This window comes from Diceros bicornis, chromosome 39, assembly GCF_020826845.1.
Source record: "Diceros bicornis minor isolate mBicDic1 chromosome 39, mDicBic1.mat.cur, whole genome shotgun sequence".
Taxonomy (NCBI): domain Eukaryota; kingdom Metazoa; phylum Chordata; class Mammalia; order Perissodactyla; family Rhinocerotidae; genus Diceros; species Diceros bicornis.
This window is the reverse complement of record NC_080778.1, coordinates 12,288,131-12,308,001: the sequence shown is the minus strand read 5'-3', so window position 1 is coordinate 12,308,001 and position 19,871 is coordinate 12,288,131. Positions and strand designations below refer to the sequence as shown.

The 19,871-nt window shown below is 41.6% G+C and overlaps 1 protein-coding gene across 9 annotated transcripts in view; it reads left to right on the top strand.

Annotated features, from left to right (window-relative positions):
- Nucleotides 1-19,871, top strand: part of ARID1B (AT-rich interaction domain 1B) — a 417,978-nt gene that overhangs the window by 362,713 nt on the left and 35,394 nt on the right. For all 9 annotated transcript variants that reach the window (XM_058534096.1, XM_058534092.1, XM_058534093.1 and 6 more), the window contains one exon: nucleotides 12,858-13,003. In XM_058534096.1, coding sequence (XP_058390079.1) covers nucleotides 12,858-13,003 — 146 coding nt within the window. The remainder of the gene's footprint in view (nucleotides 1-12,857; nucleotides 13,004-19,871) is intronic.

Here is a 19,871-nt window from a genome sequence, read left to right as displayed (position 1 = left end):
CTTCCGTCCAGTTCTGATGTGTCTGTAGGATCATGTTGGAAGGATTCTGAGACATTGTCTGAGTGTAGGAGAGCCAAAGTTGGCCAGAAGTTTAGGAAAGACTTTGGCCTGCTGCTTCCTAAAGAAGCCTTGCCACGAATCTTGGCTACAGCATAGTCTTTGTTTTTTCTTTTTTGGTGAGGAAGATTAGCCGTAAGCTAACATCTGTTGCCAATCCTCCTCTTTTTGCTGAGGAAGATTAGCCCTGGCTAACATCCGTGCCCATCTTCCTCTACTTTATATGTGGGACGCCTGCCACGGCATGGCTTGATAAGCGGTGCATAGGTCCACGCCCAGGATCCGAACCCACAAACCCTGGGCTGCCAAGGTGGAGTGCACAAACTTAACCACTACACCACTGGGCTGGCCCCTAATATTTTTTGAATGACTGAATCTATTATCAGTATCCTTTATGCTTAAAACACACACATCGGTAAAATAAATTTCCCTGTCATTAGTGTGTTTTGCACTCATTGATTCATTCTAGGTGCTTCTGGTAGTGTCCAACAATTGACATCTCTGCCAAATACAAGTGATTTGTGGGTTTGGGTATTTCAGAGTTACCCAGACGTTTTTCTTGGAAGTGAGCTCCAGAGGTGATGCGTGACCTCAGGGAACTTACAGGAGGCCTGACAAGCCCTCGATCTTTAGGCCAGGGTCGACTTTGATTCCCTGAAGTCTGCCACCGCCAGCACCTCCTATATGTCAACTTTAATCAAGTCTTTGGTGACTTGAGATGGTTTATGTCAAAGTTCTGGCCCAGATCTTTAAGATAATAGTTTTGTAAGAATAGGTTCCAAGAGGATGCAGAGTTTCCATTGTAGAATAATAGGATTTTAGAGCTAGAAGGATTTAGACGTCGTCCATCCCTACCCCTTGATGTTGTGGTGGAGGAAACGAAGACCGACGATGTTCCCTACCCGGGATCACTTAGGCACAGGCGGGGCAAAGCAGACCCGGGGCCGTGCCTCCTCGTTCTGCTGTTCCTCCTCCTACTTGGTGCCATCCGTATAGATTTTCCCTTTAAAAAAAACTCTTATTTAATTTTAGTTCTCCCTCCTGTCTAAAGGCAATTCTACTACTAGAAACCAAATATTCATCAGGGTCTTAGTGGAGATCCTACTTCTTACGTTGAGGTCTGGATTCTTTTCATCAGCTTGGCCTTTGGTGCGCCTGGGAGGGAAGGACGGCTTTGACACTCCCACTCAGGCTCCGTGTGCAGCATGAGTGGTTTGTTTCTGGAACCACACGCCTTGTGAGATGGAGTAACAGTTGACTGGACAGCGCACAGATGGGGTTGAATTTCTGTGCTTTTCACCTTTCAATTGCCCACCAGTAATGCTTTAGCATTTCCCATTCTTGGACTGGAGTGTGGCTGTTAAAGTAAGGGTTCTGAGTCGTACAAGAATAGAAACAGAAGTCGGCATTTCTGCCTGGATAAATGCACACACCTACATGATGATGATACAAGCGATGTCTGTCCTCTTGCTGTCCCCAAAGACTCCCCAGTGGACTACCTGAATACCAGAAGGAGAAAAACGCTCGGACTTCTTAGTTTTGAAAACAATGAGTCAATATGAAAAGTCTTATTACTCTTGCCTGGAAGGGAATCTTTATACTGAACATCACAATCATAAGTCTGGAGACCCACATTTTAGTCCTTACATCATACCAAAAACCAGAATAACTGAAACTACTTTTAAAATATTCTCGTTTTTAGTAAAAAGAGGAGGTTGGGAATTTTAATTACCATTATTTTTGAATCTTAGCTGCTCTTTAACAGGGTAAATAAATTCCATGACTCTTAGCCGTAAAGTAGATTGATCAGTAGCAGGCTGACCATATTGATGTTGAAGTGGCTGAGTGTTTGGTGAGCGAGTTGGAGCAGTGGTATTCCTCTGCTTGGGAACAGCGGTCTTCCTCTGCTTGGGAACAGCTGGGTCTGCTTACAGCGCCAATGGATTGATCTGTCCTCTTGGGTATACACAGCGCTTATACCCGTGTCTCAGGTGTAGCCCACATACATACACGCCTTCCAGCAACTATTCTTTAGTGAAGTGTCATTATAATTCATTTCCCCTGTTGCTGTTTGCCAGCAAGGCACTTTTTTCTGTCATTTTCCTCTGAAGCCAGTGTGACGCAATTCTGCCAACGGGCTAGGAGCCACTGAAGTGGAAATGCATTAATGGAGATAGTGCATTAAAATGGCAAAGAGAGGGGGCAAAAACTTCTAAATGTGTCAAGCCCCAGCCCTAGTGGGGTCTGTGGGCCTGAAGGGCTGCGAGTGATTTGTATTAACTAAGAATTTAGCCCCTTGGACTTTCGACAATTAGGTTTTAAAATAATAGCTATGATTTGAAAAGTCATGTTATTGAAAGACAGAGAAAAGATCTCAAATGCTTAAACAGAGTTTTTATTTCTACAATTAAAGGTAAGCCTTTGCATTATCGTCTGAACACTGTGCTTTGATTTTAGCTCCTTTTTCCCTTCAAAATTTAGACTTTGAATGAATATTATTATATTGTATTTTAAGATTATGATTTCAATCAAATCTTTCAGAGTTACAGGACTATTATGGCAGCCATAAAGTACATTTATTAGTCTTCAAATCAAAAAGTAGTAAAGCACTAATTTTTAGAAGACCAAGAGAGACTTTTTTTTTTGTTTCATGAGGTCCAAGGAATCAAAGTATGAAATGTACAGCAACCCTTTAATATACTAGAGTCTGTGAAGTTCCCTAAACAACTGATTATTATCTAGAGAGATTTTTAAACATACACACACCCTCACCTCAACCATGGGAGGGGCGAGGCTCATGAACCTGTTTTTTTAAAAAACCCCTGGGTGATTCTGGTGTAGAGCCAGCACGTATCTGGGGATTGGCATTTGGAATTCCTGCTACTGAAGAATACTAATGAAAAACACAGAGAGAAGAGGCAGGAAAGTGGACACTTAGATATCCAGTTTTTTATACCTTCTCCCTGATGGACACTGAATGAGGAGAATACTGGGCTAGGGCTGAAGATGCTGGGTAGAATGAGGAGGAATGGATATTGGTACAGACCTGATACCGTAACCCAAGCTTTGGTGATCTCTTGACTCATGGCAAAGTTTGTCCCTGAAATCCCTCTCACTTTCTGCCTTTTAGCATCCTCTCAGACATCAGTGTCCTCCTCATACTCTGAAATATTCAAGTTCCCCACCGTACCTAGCCCAGCCTTCTTAATTCAGAATCCCTTCTATCCATGTCCCAGTCTGAACCTCACGGCGGGATGCTGTCCTTACCATCTAAGATTACTCACCACGATATGTGTATAGGGTCGGGGCTCTTATTAACTGGATGAGTCTCCCCTCAGTGGAGTGTGGGCCCTTTTAACTTGTCTAGGCCACTTGTCTTCACATCTTACCTTTTGACCCTACCAACATCTCTGCCCCACATACCCATGCACTCACACCAGACAAACTGAGATGATCGTATCTAGAATCAGCATTGTAGTCCACCCATCATCAGAAAAAAATCAGCAACACAGCCCAGCCAATCCCAGCTATTGAAAGTTATCAAAAGATAGGATTGTTGAAATCACATCTGTCTCACGCAGTAGCGTTGGCCCCCAACCCGCCAGGCTTTACCAGGCTGATACCAGGAAGTGTCGAGTCGTTGTCAGCCTGAAATCTGATAACCTCACCAGTGTTTTGGGCTGAAGGCAGCAGGAACAGTTGATGAGTCCTGAAGAGGATATGATCTGTGTCTTGGTCTCTCCCAATCTGGGGTTGGGAAGTATTGTGGGTGACCATGTGAAGATAATAGGTGAGGGCTGGATTCTCGGACTGCTCACAGAAACTCTTAGCTGCTGGTGTTAAGGCCTGTGGGAGCCACTCCCTAAGGCTCCTCTTAATCCTGACCTTCATTTTTAAGTCCTCTTGCGTTACATAGATTGAAAAACCCAACCAAACAAAAACCCATAGCTACAAAACCCGTAAGGTTTTGCCCCTTGCTTTGAAAGTTAACTGCTACTGGATTGCCTCTGATTATTAAATTCCTACCAAGTAAGAACTTTCTGGATCCTGCCCTCTCCTACTCCTCTGGCCAGAGCAACTGGTGAGGACAGAAAGAACTGTAGTTTCCTCAGCTTCAGGACTTTCCTGCAACAGTTTTTACCCTAATTTTGAAGAGTGTTTTGCTTAAATTAAGTAATTTGTGACCCAGGCTACCTTCAGCTCAAGAAATCTATAAGCATTTTAGGAGGGCTTTCTTTAATTATAAATAACTATATTGATATATTTCTGTGGCAAGTATGTGGGATGGAAATCTCGGGACCCAAATTCTCTTTTTTCAGCCGACAGACTGGTCCATTAAGGTACAAGAAGTCTATGAACGCATGTGAGATCTATGCGTTTTTAATTATCTCACTCCTAAAACATCACCCAGATGAGTTTGTCGCTGTTGCTACTCAATGTTTGTCAAGCTGATGTCTCCTGCGCCTGAGGTGCCCCCCCCCCCCAGGAGACCCATATTTACATTTATTCCCTTATCAGTTCACTCTTCAGTATACCTTGTATCCAGGAAGGGGATGTCCTGGTATAAATAGTGGGTATTTCTGTCCCCAAAAAGGAGTAGCCCTCCTTATCAATTAACCTAGATCTTTTCTTAATGGTATTGTGATCTCAAGATAAACTTTTTGAAGTAAAGATCTTTAATGTAATGCAGTTAGAAAGGGGCACTTCTTTCTTTCTGTGGGGACATCAATGGCAACTGGTTTTACGTTCGCAAGTTATAATGGATCTCGTTTTTACCAGACCAGGAAACTGTGCCCTTTGTGTCTTGTCAGAGGCCAGTGGGAGCTACGTGTCCCAGAACCCACAGAGTTCTGGGGTCTTCTCCTGCAGAGAAAGGACAGATTTTGGAACTCCCTGCTGCTCCCTGCAGCTTTCTTCCCGCCCTGCACTCAGGGCTGCGAGGGTGCTGGGAATTACAGAGAAGTGCTGACGTCAAAATCTCTGAATGAAGCATCTTCGAAAGGGAGACTTTTAGGTCATTTTTGCATGACTGCCAGTAAACAGTTCATAATAAAAGAACAATGGGGTTAACAAGCCAAGATCAACTTGGAGATGAAGAGAACATTCTTAGTCATGAATTACCAAAATTCAAGCAGCCAGACACTGTTTTTGCGTTTTCTTCACACCCTGACAAGGAAGTCTCTCGCTTCAGAACCCTCGAGCTCTGCTTGTTCTCTGGTTGCTTTGAGGGAGAAGGTGAGGCCCAGTCAGCTGCTTTAGGAACAACTAAAAACCCATTACCTGCGTTGAGGCGAAAAGGAAGAACTGAATCTTGAAATTGCACAACAGGAGCTGTTTGAGCAGTGAGCCGGGAGCAGAACTAATAACAGGCTGGAACCCTCTGACAAGTCTGCGTGAAGTAGTTAACAAAAAGGGGAAAATGTGTCTGTGTTATAGGCTTCTAGGAAGTGCAAGATGGAATGTGCCCTATTCCTCGGTGCTTGGTGGAAACAGCTTCACCAGGATGCATGGGTGAGAATACAGCTCTCTGGAGAAAGGTGGAGGAGACCAGAGAACTGCTTTAGACACAGAAAGGCCCTGTGGGCAATGCCACATTATACAGGCCCATGGCAAGGACATGGCAGGGAGAAGAAGGTCTACTCTGAAGAGTTATCCACTACGTGCATATTCACTCAAAAGACCATTCTCAAGAATATGCTAACCAAGTTACCTCTGCCCTTCTATGGAAACGGTCTTTTTCATAGAGCTGTTGAAAAATAACATTCCTCTTTGCCTGTTTTTCCCCCAAAGCCCCCCAGTGCATGGTTGTGTGTCCTAGTTGTAAATCCTTCTAGTTCTTCTATGTGAGCCACTGCCACAGCATGGCAACCGACAGATGGGTGGTGTGGTTCCACACCAAACTTTAACCGCTAGACCATCAGGGCAGGCCCACTTTGCCCATTTGTAAAGGAAAAGATAAAACTTAAATGTATCAGTTACCAAAGGGTTTGGGGAGTTAGTAATTTATAGCTAATAAATGACTGATAATTGTTGCTCCAGCTTTGTTGCTGGTGTTATACACATTTCAGCTCTCTTTAAGGGAGCAGGCTGCCTTGAAAAGAGATTGCATTCACAACAAGGGAAGATCCTAGAAAAAAGACTCAAGAAGTATCGTAAAGGGCATTCCTGCATAGAGAGGAAAGGTGCATTAAAGGCCTCACCCTCTGCTTTTCCTACTTGAGTCTCCAGCTTCCTCTTGTCGTTGCCTGTTGGGAGCTCAGAGGATGTCAGACGCAGCATGTCCACGGCCAAACTCATGGTCTCTCTAGTGCTTTCTCTCTCAGAGACTGCCCCATTATCCATTCTCTTGTGCAAGCCAGACACCTGCGAGACTTCTTGGTGCACCTTTTCTTTCTCCACAGTATCTAATTCATCACCAAGTCCTGTCAGGTTTACCTCCAAGGTACTGCTCAGCTCTTTATTGCTCCCCAGCTCGCAGTCGTCTCTTCCCTGGACTGTTGTAATAGCTGCACACCTGTTGGCCCTACCATCATTCTTCCTGCCTCCAGGATGTCCTCCCTTCCCCAGTCAGAGAATGATGCCTTTGACATACACGTCTTTTTATGCCATTTCTCCTGCATGCAAACCCCTAGTCTCTTCCCATTTCTCTTAGGATTCAGACCTAACCTTACAGACCGTAAGCCTGGAGTGATCCATCCCTCTCCACTCTCATTGCTTACTCGTTCTCTCCACCAGCCCTCCCCTGCTCCTGGATGCTCCTGGATGCCCTCTCCTCTCTTCCTCACCTGACTGGTTCCCATTCAATCCCTCAGATCTCACCTGAGGGAAGGGGAAGGAGGGGCCGGCATCCCTCCCTCAGGGAGCTTACTCTGACCTCCCTTTCTATAAGCTGCCCCAGCGCACGCCCCTCTCCTTCATCCACGCGGCGTGGTGCAGGTTGACACTCACTCTTCTGGTCATTGGACTTCTGTGTGCTTTGGTTTTGGCCCACTGCTGTGCTCCTCCTGCCCCCCTCCCCTCTGCCTGTCTTAAAACACCCATCTGGAGCAAGTGATTGTGACTATCAACTAAACAGAAGGTATTTCTGATTCATTTTAGTTATTTCCAGCATGTCTCCCTGAGTGAAAAGGCTGCAATATTTTTTTGAAAAATAGCATGTGGCTGTGTATTTTTACAGGAATCTACTGTTTTTAAATCACTGGCACTTCTGTTTGTCTTTGGTTTAATGATATAAAGGCCACTTTATCTTCATGGGATTGATTACTAGCTGGACAACTGGCTTGTTGAAATTACAGCATTATTTTGCCACCAGGATTGCTGATGCATTGTTGGAAGAGACCGATGGATTAGCCACACCAAACATGGCCTCAGGCTTGCTTTTCTGTTTTGGTTGTGTTGTTTGGGGGACGTCGGTAGTGTTTTTCCCTCTTCAGGTATTAGATTTAAAATAATCTCGACGGAATTTGTCCTTCTTGGTACTGCTTTGGAAGAGTCGCTGTGTAATTGAGGTTGAAAGTCTGTCTTAGCAGTGACGCTGGACGCACCTGTGAAAATAGTTTGCATTCAGAAAACATTTAAAATAGGACATCCTGTGTAATGTTATCAGTACGGTTGGAACTCTCCAAGAATAAACTGTTGGAATTGGGCTTTTCAAAGTTTCAAGTTCTTGGTTCTGGTAACTATTGGGTTTAAGTGAAAAAGTGCCCCAAATTTTAGTGTTAGCCAAATTTATTTTGTCAGTAAGCCATCTTTTCTGGCTTCACAACTCAAACATCTATAGTGACAGTCCATATAGAGGAAGATATGTGTATATTTGGCTGTCATACACATTTTCCAATAAAGCATGCTTTGCCTCATATTCATTTTGAACGTAACTCAAGAATGTATCAGTGAATGTGCTAGAACTCTTCAGAGTGGAGCTTCTCTCCGTGTGTCTCTGCCACTGGGACTTTAATATAAAGTGGCTTCACTCTCGTGGTGTCTGTTTCCAAAGTATTTCTTCTATCTGTCCCTCCCTTTCTCCAAAGAGCTGTATCAGAAATCCATTCGTTTTCAGGATATATATTTCACACTTCCCCGTCTGTCACTGTTGAGAAAAAAATAGTGGTGGTTGCTAAAACGATCTGGCCTAAATATTCTTTTAGAGCACCAAAATCATATGCAGATTTTATTTTATTTTAAACTTTATTGTAGTTGACTTAAAAACAAGATACTTAGAAATGTGTGGTTGCTCTTTGTAGGATTTCATACTAATATTTTTAACTGCTAAATTCAAACTGTAGTGGGAAGCTATATTCCCCTTTCTGCCTTCCCAGTGAACCATTGGAAATGGTCATTTTTAAATTGGTATTTGCTTTTGGTTTTTTTCCCCCAAAGCCAGCTCTTTGTTGGCAGATGAATGTGTAATGTTTGAGAAGGCTGCAAAGTGAATAAAAAGAAAATCTATAAAAAATGACGTGTATGTGTGTGTAGACTGAGAAGCAGGAATGAGGAGAGCTTTAGGGAAATGAATTTGCAGGCTCTGCTTCTGAAATATTCTCATAATAAGAACCTGGTTTTTGTCATAAAATGACAGATCTTAAACACTTAACATCTAGTCCCAACCGAAGACCGATTTAAATGAAGTTCTGCTGGTTGTTCTGTAGGTCCAAGAGTTTAAATAACAACCCTCCACGTCATACTGCGACATGAAAAGGTAGGGGAATAGTGCGGGGCTGTAGGGCTGGCACAGGGCAGGGCAGGGCCGGATGGATGCTTAGCACTCAGTGAATCGTGAGCTCCGCCTCACACAGTCATCGTCACGAGGCCAGTCCAGGGGCCCCTCAGCAGCATGACAGCAATGAAATGTTATTTTTAATGTTTATTAAATTCCCCCCGAGACGTTATTGGGCGTTCATTGCCACCACCATCGCAGGTTGGGAATCTGTGGCATCAGGACAGCAGTCATTTGTAACAAAAATGACCTGAGCCTGTAGCCCCACTGGAAGCAATAGCCCAGTAATTCACAAATCCAGAGGTCACGGTCGGACGCTTGGCTCTTCCAGGTACCATTTACGTTTTGTTAAGTTTTACCTTGAAAATGTTCCCCTCGTTCCAGTTTGTGCCTGTTTTTTGTTTTGTTGCTCTTGTTTCCTTTTGGAAAAAGAAAGTGTGTGGTGATTTACTTCCTTGCTCTCCTGATTCCATCTGGAGCATCCCGAATGTTGCTGTGGGCAGAGAGGGACTTAGCAGTTGGCAAGTGCTGCCTCTGGAAAGGGCTCCACCTCTTCTGAGGTTGCTGGGGTCCCAGTAATGGTAGCCGGCCCAACCCCGTGAGCTTTTTGTCCTGGGCCACAGAAATCCTCTTCTACTAGCAACACAGTGAGAAGTCAGAGAGGCGGCCATGTTATGTTTCCATCCACAAAACAAGTTGTCTCAATTTACAAAATTCAGCAGAGTGCACTGAAAGCTCTTTTTTAGTGTTAAGCCCATCTCGCTTGTTCAAAATTACCAATAGTCTTGGCAGTGGTTTCCAAAGCACTAATGAATAGGATCTCTTCTGTGATGATGAAAACCTGGCTCTCTCCCACATTTAGACAGGTGTCCAGGTACGGTACTCATGGCCACATGCCCTGCATTCCTGGGAAGGCACACTTCCCTCTCGGCTGCTTCCCTCCTCGAATACCCAAGAGGCTTGCAGCACACAGGATAAATTCCTTCCTGGATGCAAGTGTCCAGGGCGCTGTTATGTTCACTTCCACCACCTCTAACTCTCCCTATGTCCACCTTGCTGAAGTGCACACTCCAGAAAGCTCAGAGAAAGGCATCATTCTGATTTGTCAACTTTCTGCAACTAAAGATGAGTATAGTAGACAAATAGAAAGGGATACAAGTAGGCCATTCTACTTTGTCTCGTCGTGTCTTAGCAGTGTTAGAGGGCCCTTGGAGAGAGAGGTGTAGTATACTGGACTGGAGCAGGCTTGGGGAATTCTTATGCTATTTACGCCACTTACTAGCTGTGTGTCTTTAGGCAAGCTATTTAATCTCTCTGATCCTTATTTTCTTTCTTTGTATGTGAGCATAATTCTCCCAACCTTCCTCCAGAAATTTAAAATATTCAGTGTGTAAAGTGCCTAGAAATCGTGCTAGGCATATTTGTAAGTACTTGGTAAATTGTTAATGTTATTACCATTATCAGTCCCTCCATGTTCCTATGGAAAAATTGAGGCCCAGAGAGCCAAAGTGATTTGCTCCCAGATCTCAGTGACAGTGGCAAGTGTGGCTAGTGACAGAGTGAAGACCCCTGGCTTTTTAACCAGACTTTTAAAACAATAGACATGATTTAATTGAGGACCATTGTGACCAGCCACTGACATCCAACACACAGACCTTTAAATCTTTAATTTTTTGTTATTTTAAGGGTATTTTTAAAGATCTCTATAATGTGTGTCTTCATCGTCTTATGGTGATTGATGATGGACAGTGCAGACTTGGGGGAGAAATCATAGATTAGGGTTTGATGAGACCTTAGAGGTTACTTCATTTAACATCTGCCTGGTGGGTTTTATATTCTGATTCTCTTTTCCACCTTAGTTATAAACAAGTATACTTGAGGAACTGTTAGTTTCATACACATGTTAGTTACACGGCAAGTGAAAATGAATTTGGTGGAAGCTTGAAAAGGTCGCCATCTTTCATAATGCCTGTTTACAATGATAAAAGTGTTCTCTTTCAATTCATTCATTTAACAAATATTTTTTAGTAGTGTCATGTGCTCAGTTGCTCCTGTCAGGAGACATACACTCCTAGAAGAGTCAAGACATGCACATAAATTGTTTTAATATACAAAAGAAAGTGCAGAGCTTGCAAGTGGGGGAATAAGGACGGCCTTCACAAAGAAGGTAGCCTAGAAACTGGATCTTGAAGGACAGGTCAGAGTTGGTTGAGACTTGGAAGCAATCATTGACTTGGAAGTTGTCTCCAGAAGACGAAACGTCTTCATAAGTTACGGATGCTCTTCATGTGACTTATCTGCAGGCACCGTTGTTTTCTTTTGGAACAGTTACATCAGAGCTAAATTGTCTTTTGTTTGAATGAAAACACCTCAGCAGGGACCCTAACCCATATTTGAGTTAATGCCAACAATCTGCATGCTGATGTGAAGACCCTAATCATATAGGGATATGTTTTTATAGCTGCTGGGCAATGTATTTATAGGTATTTGACGACCTGGAGGTTAATCAGAAGCCATTGGATGATCTCAGATCCATTCTTAATGAGCTGCAGTGGGTATTCTAATACTGATTCAGCAGTCTTAGAATTCAAGGCTAAATAACCCTCCTTTCTCCAGAGCCGCACTCACACCGGTACTCTTTCAGCCTTCTAGAATGTTCTTTCCAAGCCATCATCAAGTGTTAGTTTGTACAGAATTTCCCTGAATGGTTTGTATAATGTTTAAAAGAAATAAAACCACTCAAACATTTGATAGATACTTTGAATTTTCAAATAGACCGTGTTTGAACTTTTTCTGTAAGCCAGAAAGTTGAATCCAATGAAAATAGCTACACAGAAAGAATAGTATATATATTTTTAGAGACTTATGTTAATGTTTTAAAGAGTCTCTTTAAAATTTTTTTGCTACTTTAATACTTTAAGAGCCACCAAATGACAGTTTAATGGAGGCGGAGGGGGTTATAATCATAATTAATCATAATTAATTTGGAACAAAGAAGTAAAGTGTCTGGATTTTTACCAACCCCCACCCATTAGCTTTACTCCTAAATGTAAACATTAATGGCAAAAACTTTGAAAAGTTTTTTAAAGGGATACTATTTACATTAAAAAAGCTTGACTACCATGGTGGAGTCTTTTAAAGATTTTGCCACGTTGCCATCATCTTTCTTTTTGCATTAATTTTCCTGGGAGAATTAAACCACTGTGCTGTTTAGATCTCTCCCCAGTCTCATTACCAGCCGTTAGAAAAATGACATTGTGTGACAGTTGTCTCCTTCAGATCAAAGAATACCCTTTTCCTCTTTCAAGAGAAGTTTGTCATTCACAGGGCAGAGACACAAAACTAAGTCACCAAAAAGATGAGTTCCTGATTCTGCATGGCATTGGGGAAGGGGTGACAGGGCCTATTAAAGACACTCACAGCCAGTCAGTTTAGGCTCCCTCCTGGCACAGAAAATCCTACAAAAAGAAGTGGAAGTCCAATGTTTACTGTGTAATTTTAGTATAGGGAAATTGGTGTGTTTTTAATAGTACCTAATTTCAGAATGTTAAAATACAGGGTTGAAGGGAGTTTGGGAAATGCTTTCTTCCATATTTATTATATCAGAAAATTTAGGTCAAAGAAAAAAAATTTTTTTAAATAACATTCTCACACTGCCCCTTTGTTTTTCGTTTCTGGACTTCTATTTTTTGATTCGAGGATACTAGGTAATGTTAATTGAGAGTCAGATCTTTTTAAGCATTAGAAGTTAATTTTGCTTGCTTTTGTAATTCCTGTTCTTATTTCAAGTTCCCCCTTTCCTGCTATATTTCTCTATATAAATTATAACCTGGAACACTTGACATGATCAGAAACATGTAATTTATTTGTGGAATTTATATTATTTGGAATTTTTACATAGTGAATGAAATAATTGCCTAGCAATAGAGTTCAGCCTCTCTCTCCAGGAAATAAATTATTTTAAGCAAACATGAAAACTAACAGCCCCACCCCTTGCATCAATGCATTATTAGAAATGACTTCCAGGATAAACGTCTGCTAAGATGCACGGTCAGTGTATGTATGCATGTGCTTTCTCTTCATATAGGCAAGGAAGTTTTCCTGGCGTGAATCAAAGTGGACTTATGGCTTCCAGCTCTCCCTACAGCCAGCCCATGAACAACAGCTCTGGGCTCATGAACACCCAGGCGCCCCCCTACAGCATGACGCCTAATATGGTGAACAGCTCAACAGGTAACGTGGCAGCCCCGTGCTCCTGCGGGCTGCCCTCCCTTGTCCCTCTTCTCCTCTTAGGCTTGCACCACTGAAAGTCCGGAAAGACCTCGAGCAATCGGATCATTTGGTGAAAAGGGGAAAAATACTGCTCTTCTGCTGCTTGGAAACTCGCTCAATCTATTTAACTATTTTAAGACTTGAGGATTACATTACATTTTATGTAAATTATTTTTATTCCTTCTGTGTTTGTATAATATGTGGACATATTTCAGGTGTCATTGAGAATGCTTGCTAAATACACACACTAAGTTCTTTTTATCTTTGGGCGTTATTAGGAGTGTTGGAAGAGCCCATGACAAAATCTGTACTCTCCATGTCATAGTGGTGGAGATAAACAATTAAAATTCGTATTTCAGAAGAAGCGATTGAAGGGAAGGGCAGAACAAGACAGGGTTTGAAGTCCTTTTTTTATTTAGGGAAACTCACCTTTAAGTATATGCATGGAAATAGTTGTCCCATAAGAGTTGTTTGCAGATTGTCTCTGTTGAGAAATTATATATTATTTTTTTTAAAGAACTGTGTTAAATTTTTCATTATGCTTAATTTTTTCAACCCACTTTATGATCTCAACCATTGCATTCTTACCAAACCCCATCTGATTAGTGCAGTAAGGTTATTGTGTCAAGTCTGTGGAAGTACCAAGAGTGTCTACAACTGTGCACATCTTCCATGTTCTCAGGCCCTGGACCACCTCCTCCAGCCACCACACTACCTAGCAATGATGAGTGCCACCCTTTACATGAGGAAACGCTGTGTGTTTCAATTGACCTGTTACTCTCTAGTGCCTGTTGGAGTTATCTAGTGTAGATACCATTTGGGGTAGGATTCTCTCGTTTAGTTAATGCAGAGCTTTACGTAACCAGTTGTGTGTCCTGCACCACTTTATGATGTGTCAGGAAAACATCGTGGAGTTAGAAGCTTAAGCTCCCTCTTCTTATCTCTTTTCATTTCCTCTGCCTTCCTGACCTCGCCATCTTTGAAAGGCTGCCCCCTGAGCTGTTGTTTCTTTGTCAGGCAGAACAGACAGCGAGAGGCTGGGCTTGCGTCCTCTCTGAGCTTCTGAGTTGTTGGTTTCTAGGGCCTGATTGAATAGTGCCATTCCTTGGTTACTTCTCTTTAAAGATTCGTGCAAGAGGGAAAAACAGAACCGACTGGTAAAAATAAATAAAATAGCCCTTCCTGATGTTAAGCAGGCAGTCATTCATCCCAGTGAGGCAGATGTTTTTACATTTGAGATGAAAAGTGAAAAGCTCTTGAACAGTCTGTTAGCTAGAAGTTTCCCCTTCCCTTCCCAGCTCTGTCCCATGTAATGGTGTATTTGGGTTGTGACATTGTGTTTTGTCTGGCTGGCTGAAATAAAATTACTTCAGAGCATTGAAACGACACAATAAATTTTCACCTACTATTAGCAGTACTCATTTTTCCCTTTTTCCTTTGGACCCCGGAGCCACAAAAATAACCAACAACAAATAGACGGCACCAGGCCCTGCCTAAGAAGATTTATGTATTCCTAAGGAGTAACCAATTTAATGGAGATTCACAGAGAGGGTTTCTTTTTATGACTATTATTCAGATAATTCAGCTATTCATTATTTCATACAGAGGAAATCTGTTCAAGGAAGGGCCGTTTATCCTCACAGTCTTTTGTATGGGCTAGTAGTGTATTTTTTTATTGCATTATGCATTTTAAAATATTGAATTTTTAATAATTTAATCATTTATCAAATTTTCCTCTACATACTTAGAAGATTTTATTTTAGCTTTATTAAGTCAAATGCTACCTGATAGAAGGTAATCATCCAGCACATCCAAGGCATATTGACAATGGCGTGTTGACTGTGTATCTATTGATAGGTACATGTGAATCTGCTCTGTCTTACAATCTCTGAGGGAAACAGGAATGACAAAGGAACCCAAAACGTTCCACTGTAGCTCCTGATGAGAGTTTTGAGCTGAAGGTGTACACTTGACTTTTCTAGAGATGGGCCAGAAATGGCTTGGACCATCATCTCATCAGTCTACTTGGTTTGGGCCCATGGAGATGAATTATCAGTGATAACAGCAAAGCATTTTCTCCATCAAAGGACACTTTGGTGAAAGTGAAGATAATACAAATGATAGCCAGGGCTGGCAGTGGGATTTTCTGAACCTCAGTTAGCAGCTTATGCAACTGGCATTCCAGCATCCTCTTTGCTGAGTTCAAACAGTTGTGCTTTAGATGGTGCACAGGGCCAAAAGAAGTCATTCTGTGTAGTGACAAATTGTTACAGGCTTCAGTGAGCGAGTAATTATTTAAATGGAGTCAGTGTGAGTATGAATGTGACAACTATTTCTTCACTTAAAATGCAGGGGATGTGGGATGGGAAGCAGTGGGGATTTTTTTCTCTCTAAAGGAGCTTTTTTTTTTTAATTATTTGGATTAAAAGATTAGAATTATGTATTACTATGGCAAAATTATAAGTCATGTATAACCTTGTTAAATACACCCTTATATAATACTTTTGTTGTTAGTTACATTGTACTTCTTTGTTTTATAGTATTCATTAGTCATATACTTGTCTGCATATAAACCATCATCTTAAAGATGTCTAAATTCCAGAAAATATATCTACTGTCTGTGGTTCTAAGTCACTCTACAAAGCGTAGGGCATTTCCATCGGCATAACCCACAGATAGTAAATGAGCAGTCATACTCCGCTGTAGCCAGGCCTTCCTCCCATGCAGAGCCCTGTCAAATTCCAGTGGTGTGAATCTTTCTGCCGCCCTGCACTGCTCCGTCCAAAGGCAGGGTCCTATTAATGTCCTACCAGTAGGAGGCATACTAGCTCCAATAGCTCTTATGAAGAAAAAAAGACAGTCACACGACCCAGTATCCACGCCTTCCTTTGGTGTTCTCAAAACTCGAGAACCACCTCTCAGAGTCGCCTGGAATGCTTGTTAAAACTACAGATTCCTGGGCCCCCATCATAGTTTCTGAGGGCGGGTCCAGGAATCTGCATTCCTAACAGACTCCTCGGGTAATTTTTATCTATGCGTGCTAACGCTTAAGAACCACCGATTTAGGGGTATTTTGTTCAACAGTCTCCTGGCAGAACCACTGCCAGCTTTGTGTGGCATTAGCTGTTTACCAGATCATTTGCTGTTCTGAAATTGAAAAAAAAAAAGATTTACGGAACTATGCCTAGAATATAAATCTACCAGATGGATAGCCGTTTTCCATCTTGAGACTTGAGGGTCTTGCGCAAAGGAAGTTCTGGGTCTTTAGCACCATTGCTAGTGGTTGTCTCAGTAGTTTATAAAGATTGTTAGGTTTTTGTTTGCTCACTTGCTTTAAGTTAATGACTTTGGGTGAATTGCTGCCCTCCTCTGCCGCCCAAAATACAAAAGACTTGATAAATTAGGAAAATCATATCAAACTGGGAAAAATGTATAGAGATTACGCCAGGTACACTGGTAGCTCCAGACTTGGTATGTAGCTGAGGCTTTCTCGGAAGCATCAGTCCAGTTAGCAGGAGAGATTGGCTGCTTTCCTTGAAGCAGTGATGCGTAGCAAGTGTACTGGTTTGCTCGGCTGGCATGTTTCCTTGGGATGGAAATTATGGGGTCATGCATCTCACTCCCACTGCCCCTGTGGAGGTACATCAGCAGAGGGAATTGACAGGAGATTCTTTCAAGGCCTTGCTGATCCAGTCCAAGAAAAGTGTTTCTCCTGAGCGTTTCTCATAAACTGTGTCTGAGTTATGTTAACGGGGTTCTTTATATATTTGCCACATATAAAAATAGTCATGAATATCTACAGATGTATACACATGGATAGGCCCTTTTGTGTTTTCAAAAAACAAGGAATAAAATATTTTGCAGAGTATGGTGTATTATTTACCATGAAAAGAAAAGAACTGTTTGTGTGTTTCTGGTCCTATTTTACCATCTTCTGGGAACGATTTGGCAGCCTTGTAGGGAGACTAAGTGAAGGAAGCTGGGGGAGTAGGAATGAATGGTTAAGTTCAGTTTCACTCACCCCATATGTTCTTTATGTTCTTTCTGAATATATTAAATCCAGGGTGGAATAGCTGCTTTAGGACTTTGACCCACACTTACTTGAGGAAATCATTCTAGCTCTTAAATTTCAATGGTGAAGCCAGAGGCTGGTGTTGGAAATGTATTTACAGTCCCCACTGCAGTCGCAGGTTCTTCATTGCCCCTTTTTATGTCTGAACTTTACATACTGGATTACTGATGTCGGTAGGAGAAGGAACAGTGCTTGATTTAACACATCCTTATAATAGTGGTGGTCTTCCTCTTCTGGGAAAGGAGAAAAAAATAGTGCCCCTGGAGTACCATTGCCGTGGGAGGCGTATGGCTCTTTGCAGTGATTCAATGAGAATTCTGGTAAGAAGTCAAAAATAAGCATTTCAACAAAAGCAGTAGTAAAAGCCACAGTAAGGAGAGACCTTATGATCCATTTAGTAAAATAAAATGTACATGCTAAGGCAGGAGTACTAAATAAAACTACTACTCTAAACCCCATCCTTATTTATCTCTCAAAATAATAAAGCAATGCAACTTTTGACAGTTTTTATATTTGTATACCCCAAATGCCCATTTTAAAGTACTTAATAGAGAGTGAAGAAGTTTGGTGAATTTCAAACCAACAGATATGCTTACATTCATCTAAGTCTGATTTTTAAATCAGTGTAAATTGTTATCGTTAATTATCATAATACACATTGGCCTAGTTCTTTATGCTTAAAAATTGCTTTTGTGTACATTAACACATTTAATGCATGAAGAAGGATATTATTTCCTCTTTTTCAAAAATAATATATAGGCATAATTTATTGTAAAGACTGACAACAATGTTCATCATCACCTTTGGAGAAGCGGGACTTGACAGAAGCCCTATGTCCATTACTTTGCCCCTTTCTCTGGTATCGTGTGGTCTTCATTCCTTTGAACCCACTCTGCGAATAACTAGCAAGGACATGGGGACTTGAAATAAGCCCCTCTTTCCACACTCATCTTGCTTTTTTTGCCTTCTATTCTTCTAAAAAGGGTGTTTCTTAATGTACAGATTTACTAATTCGTATCTTGCTAGACGCGAGAGAGAAAACCGCAGGAAAGCAATCCACCGCTTTGAACCAGGCGGTCTTCTTGGTGTAATCTCTCTCAGCTGCTTTTCTGAGGTTTCACACGTTCACAAAAATAACAGCATTTTTAGCTGATCCCAATAGATTTTTCTCTGCAGCTGCATCACTTGAAAAAGCTTTTTGTTCCAGTTCTTAAAGTCTAAGTATTGAAAGTAATTTGGAAAAAAGAAAAACATCCCAATTATGATTTGTGTGTGTGGCGATGACTTCAAGGGCTGATGGGGCTGCAAATGGGCTTTGAAAAACAAGCCATTAAGCCCGTGGAAAATACAGGCATTTCGGAGTGCATCATTGAGCGCGCTGGTGTAAACTCACGGGCACGTGGTGGGGTGGGCTCTTCTGGCAGGACCTCTGGTCTCAACCTGCAGTGATGCTAACGATATTAGCAAATTAGCACCACAAAGCTTGCCAGCTAATTCACCAGAGCCCTGCTCACTCTCTCACTGCTGTAATTAAAACTAATTATTTTCTAAAACATAGTAATACATGAATATGTGCAATAATCATTTTGTAGTGGGCAATCTGTAGAGCCTTTTTTAAAGCTTCTTCTTTTTTTTTTTTTTTTTGGCACGTGTGCACTGCCTCGGTTGAGCCAGCACTTTCTCTTGCAGAATATAAAATGGATCCTGTTCCTAAAACCTCAGGTTTATTTTGAAATAGGAATGTTTTCTGGGTTTCACTCATTTATAAGGCTCATCCTTCTCTCTCCTCTCCCTTTTCTCTTCCATCTCTCCTCACTGAGTCCTCGCACATCTGTGTGGTGTCACGCTCACAGCCCAGTGTTGTGCAGATGGTTTTCACAGTGGGGTTCTGTCGAAATTCAGCTGTTATTCCCTGGATAGCTACACGAATTCCCTACTGTAGCCTTGTTCTTCCTTTAAAAAAAAAAAAATCTAAACCATATTTTTAACTTGAAAACTTCTGTTAGTATTTGCAATAAATGTGTACAAATCCGTTGTTCTTTGGTGAAGAACATTCTTTCATTCTAAAGCCTGGATGGTCGTGATTGAATTTCTGAGCCGAGAGAGAGAAAATGAGTTTTGCCTGGGATTGTAGGGTTGACTCTTGAGCTGGTGTGGGTGTCTGACCTGGGCATTTGAGCGGCTGCTGAAGATTGATAAGTGTACACACTGCCCCAGACTGAAGGGAAACCAGCCCCGTTGCAAAAGAATTAGAAATCCTTTCTTTCAAAAATTACTTTTGATTATTGTTTTTGAAGTCATCTGATATGATTGTCTTTTGTTATTGTACACTAGGCCACAGGCAATAGATAAGATTTTCAAATGAAACAATGGAAAATGTCAGATGGTTTTGCAAACCGTAGATTATGTGAATTTAGGAAATTAAGAAAGCACTAAATCCTCTAGTCACCAGGTAAAAAATATACACATCCAGCCTTTGCTTTCAACACCTGGTGAGCAATTTAAACATTGGACTTATTTCCACTTGTCACCTACTCTATTAAAGCTGTAATAATTTTGAAAAAATAGTATTGCTATAAGTTGACTTTCAGTGGTTTGGGTCTTGAGTAAAATGATTGCTTTTTTCGTTTTTTTTTTTTTAAAGATAAAAAAGGATTGCCAGAATGTCATGCTATTTAGATTCCAGAAATTAGTACGCTCTGAGTTACGATTTCTTTTTCCCTGTTTCTTCTCTTCCTTCAAGGAAAATTCAGGTGC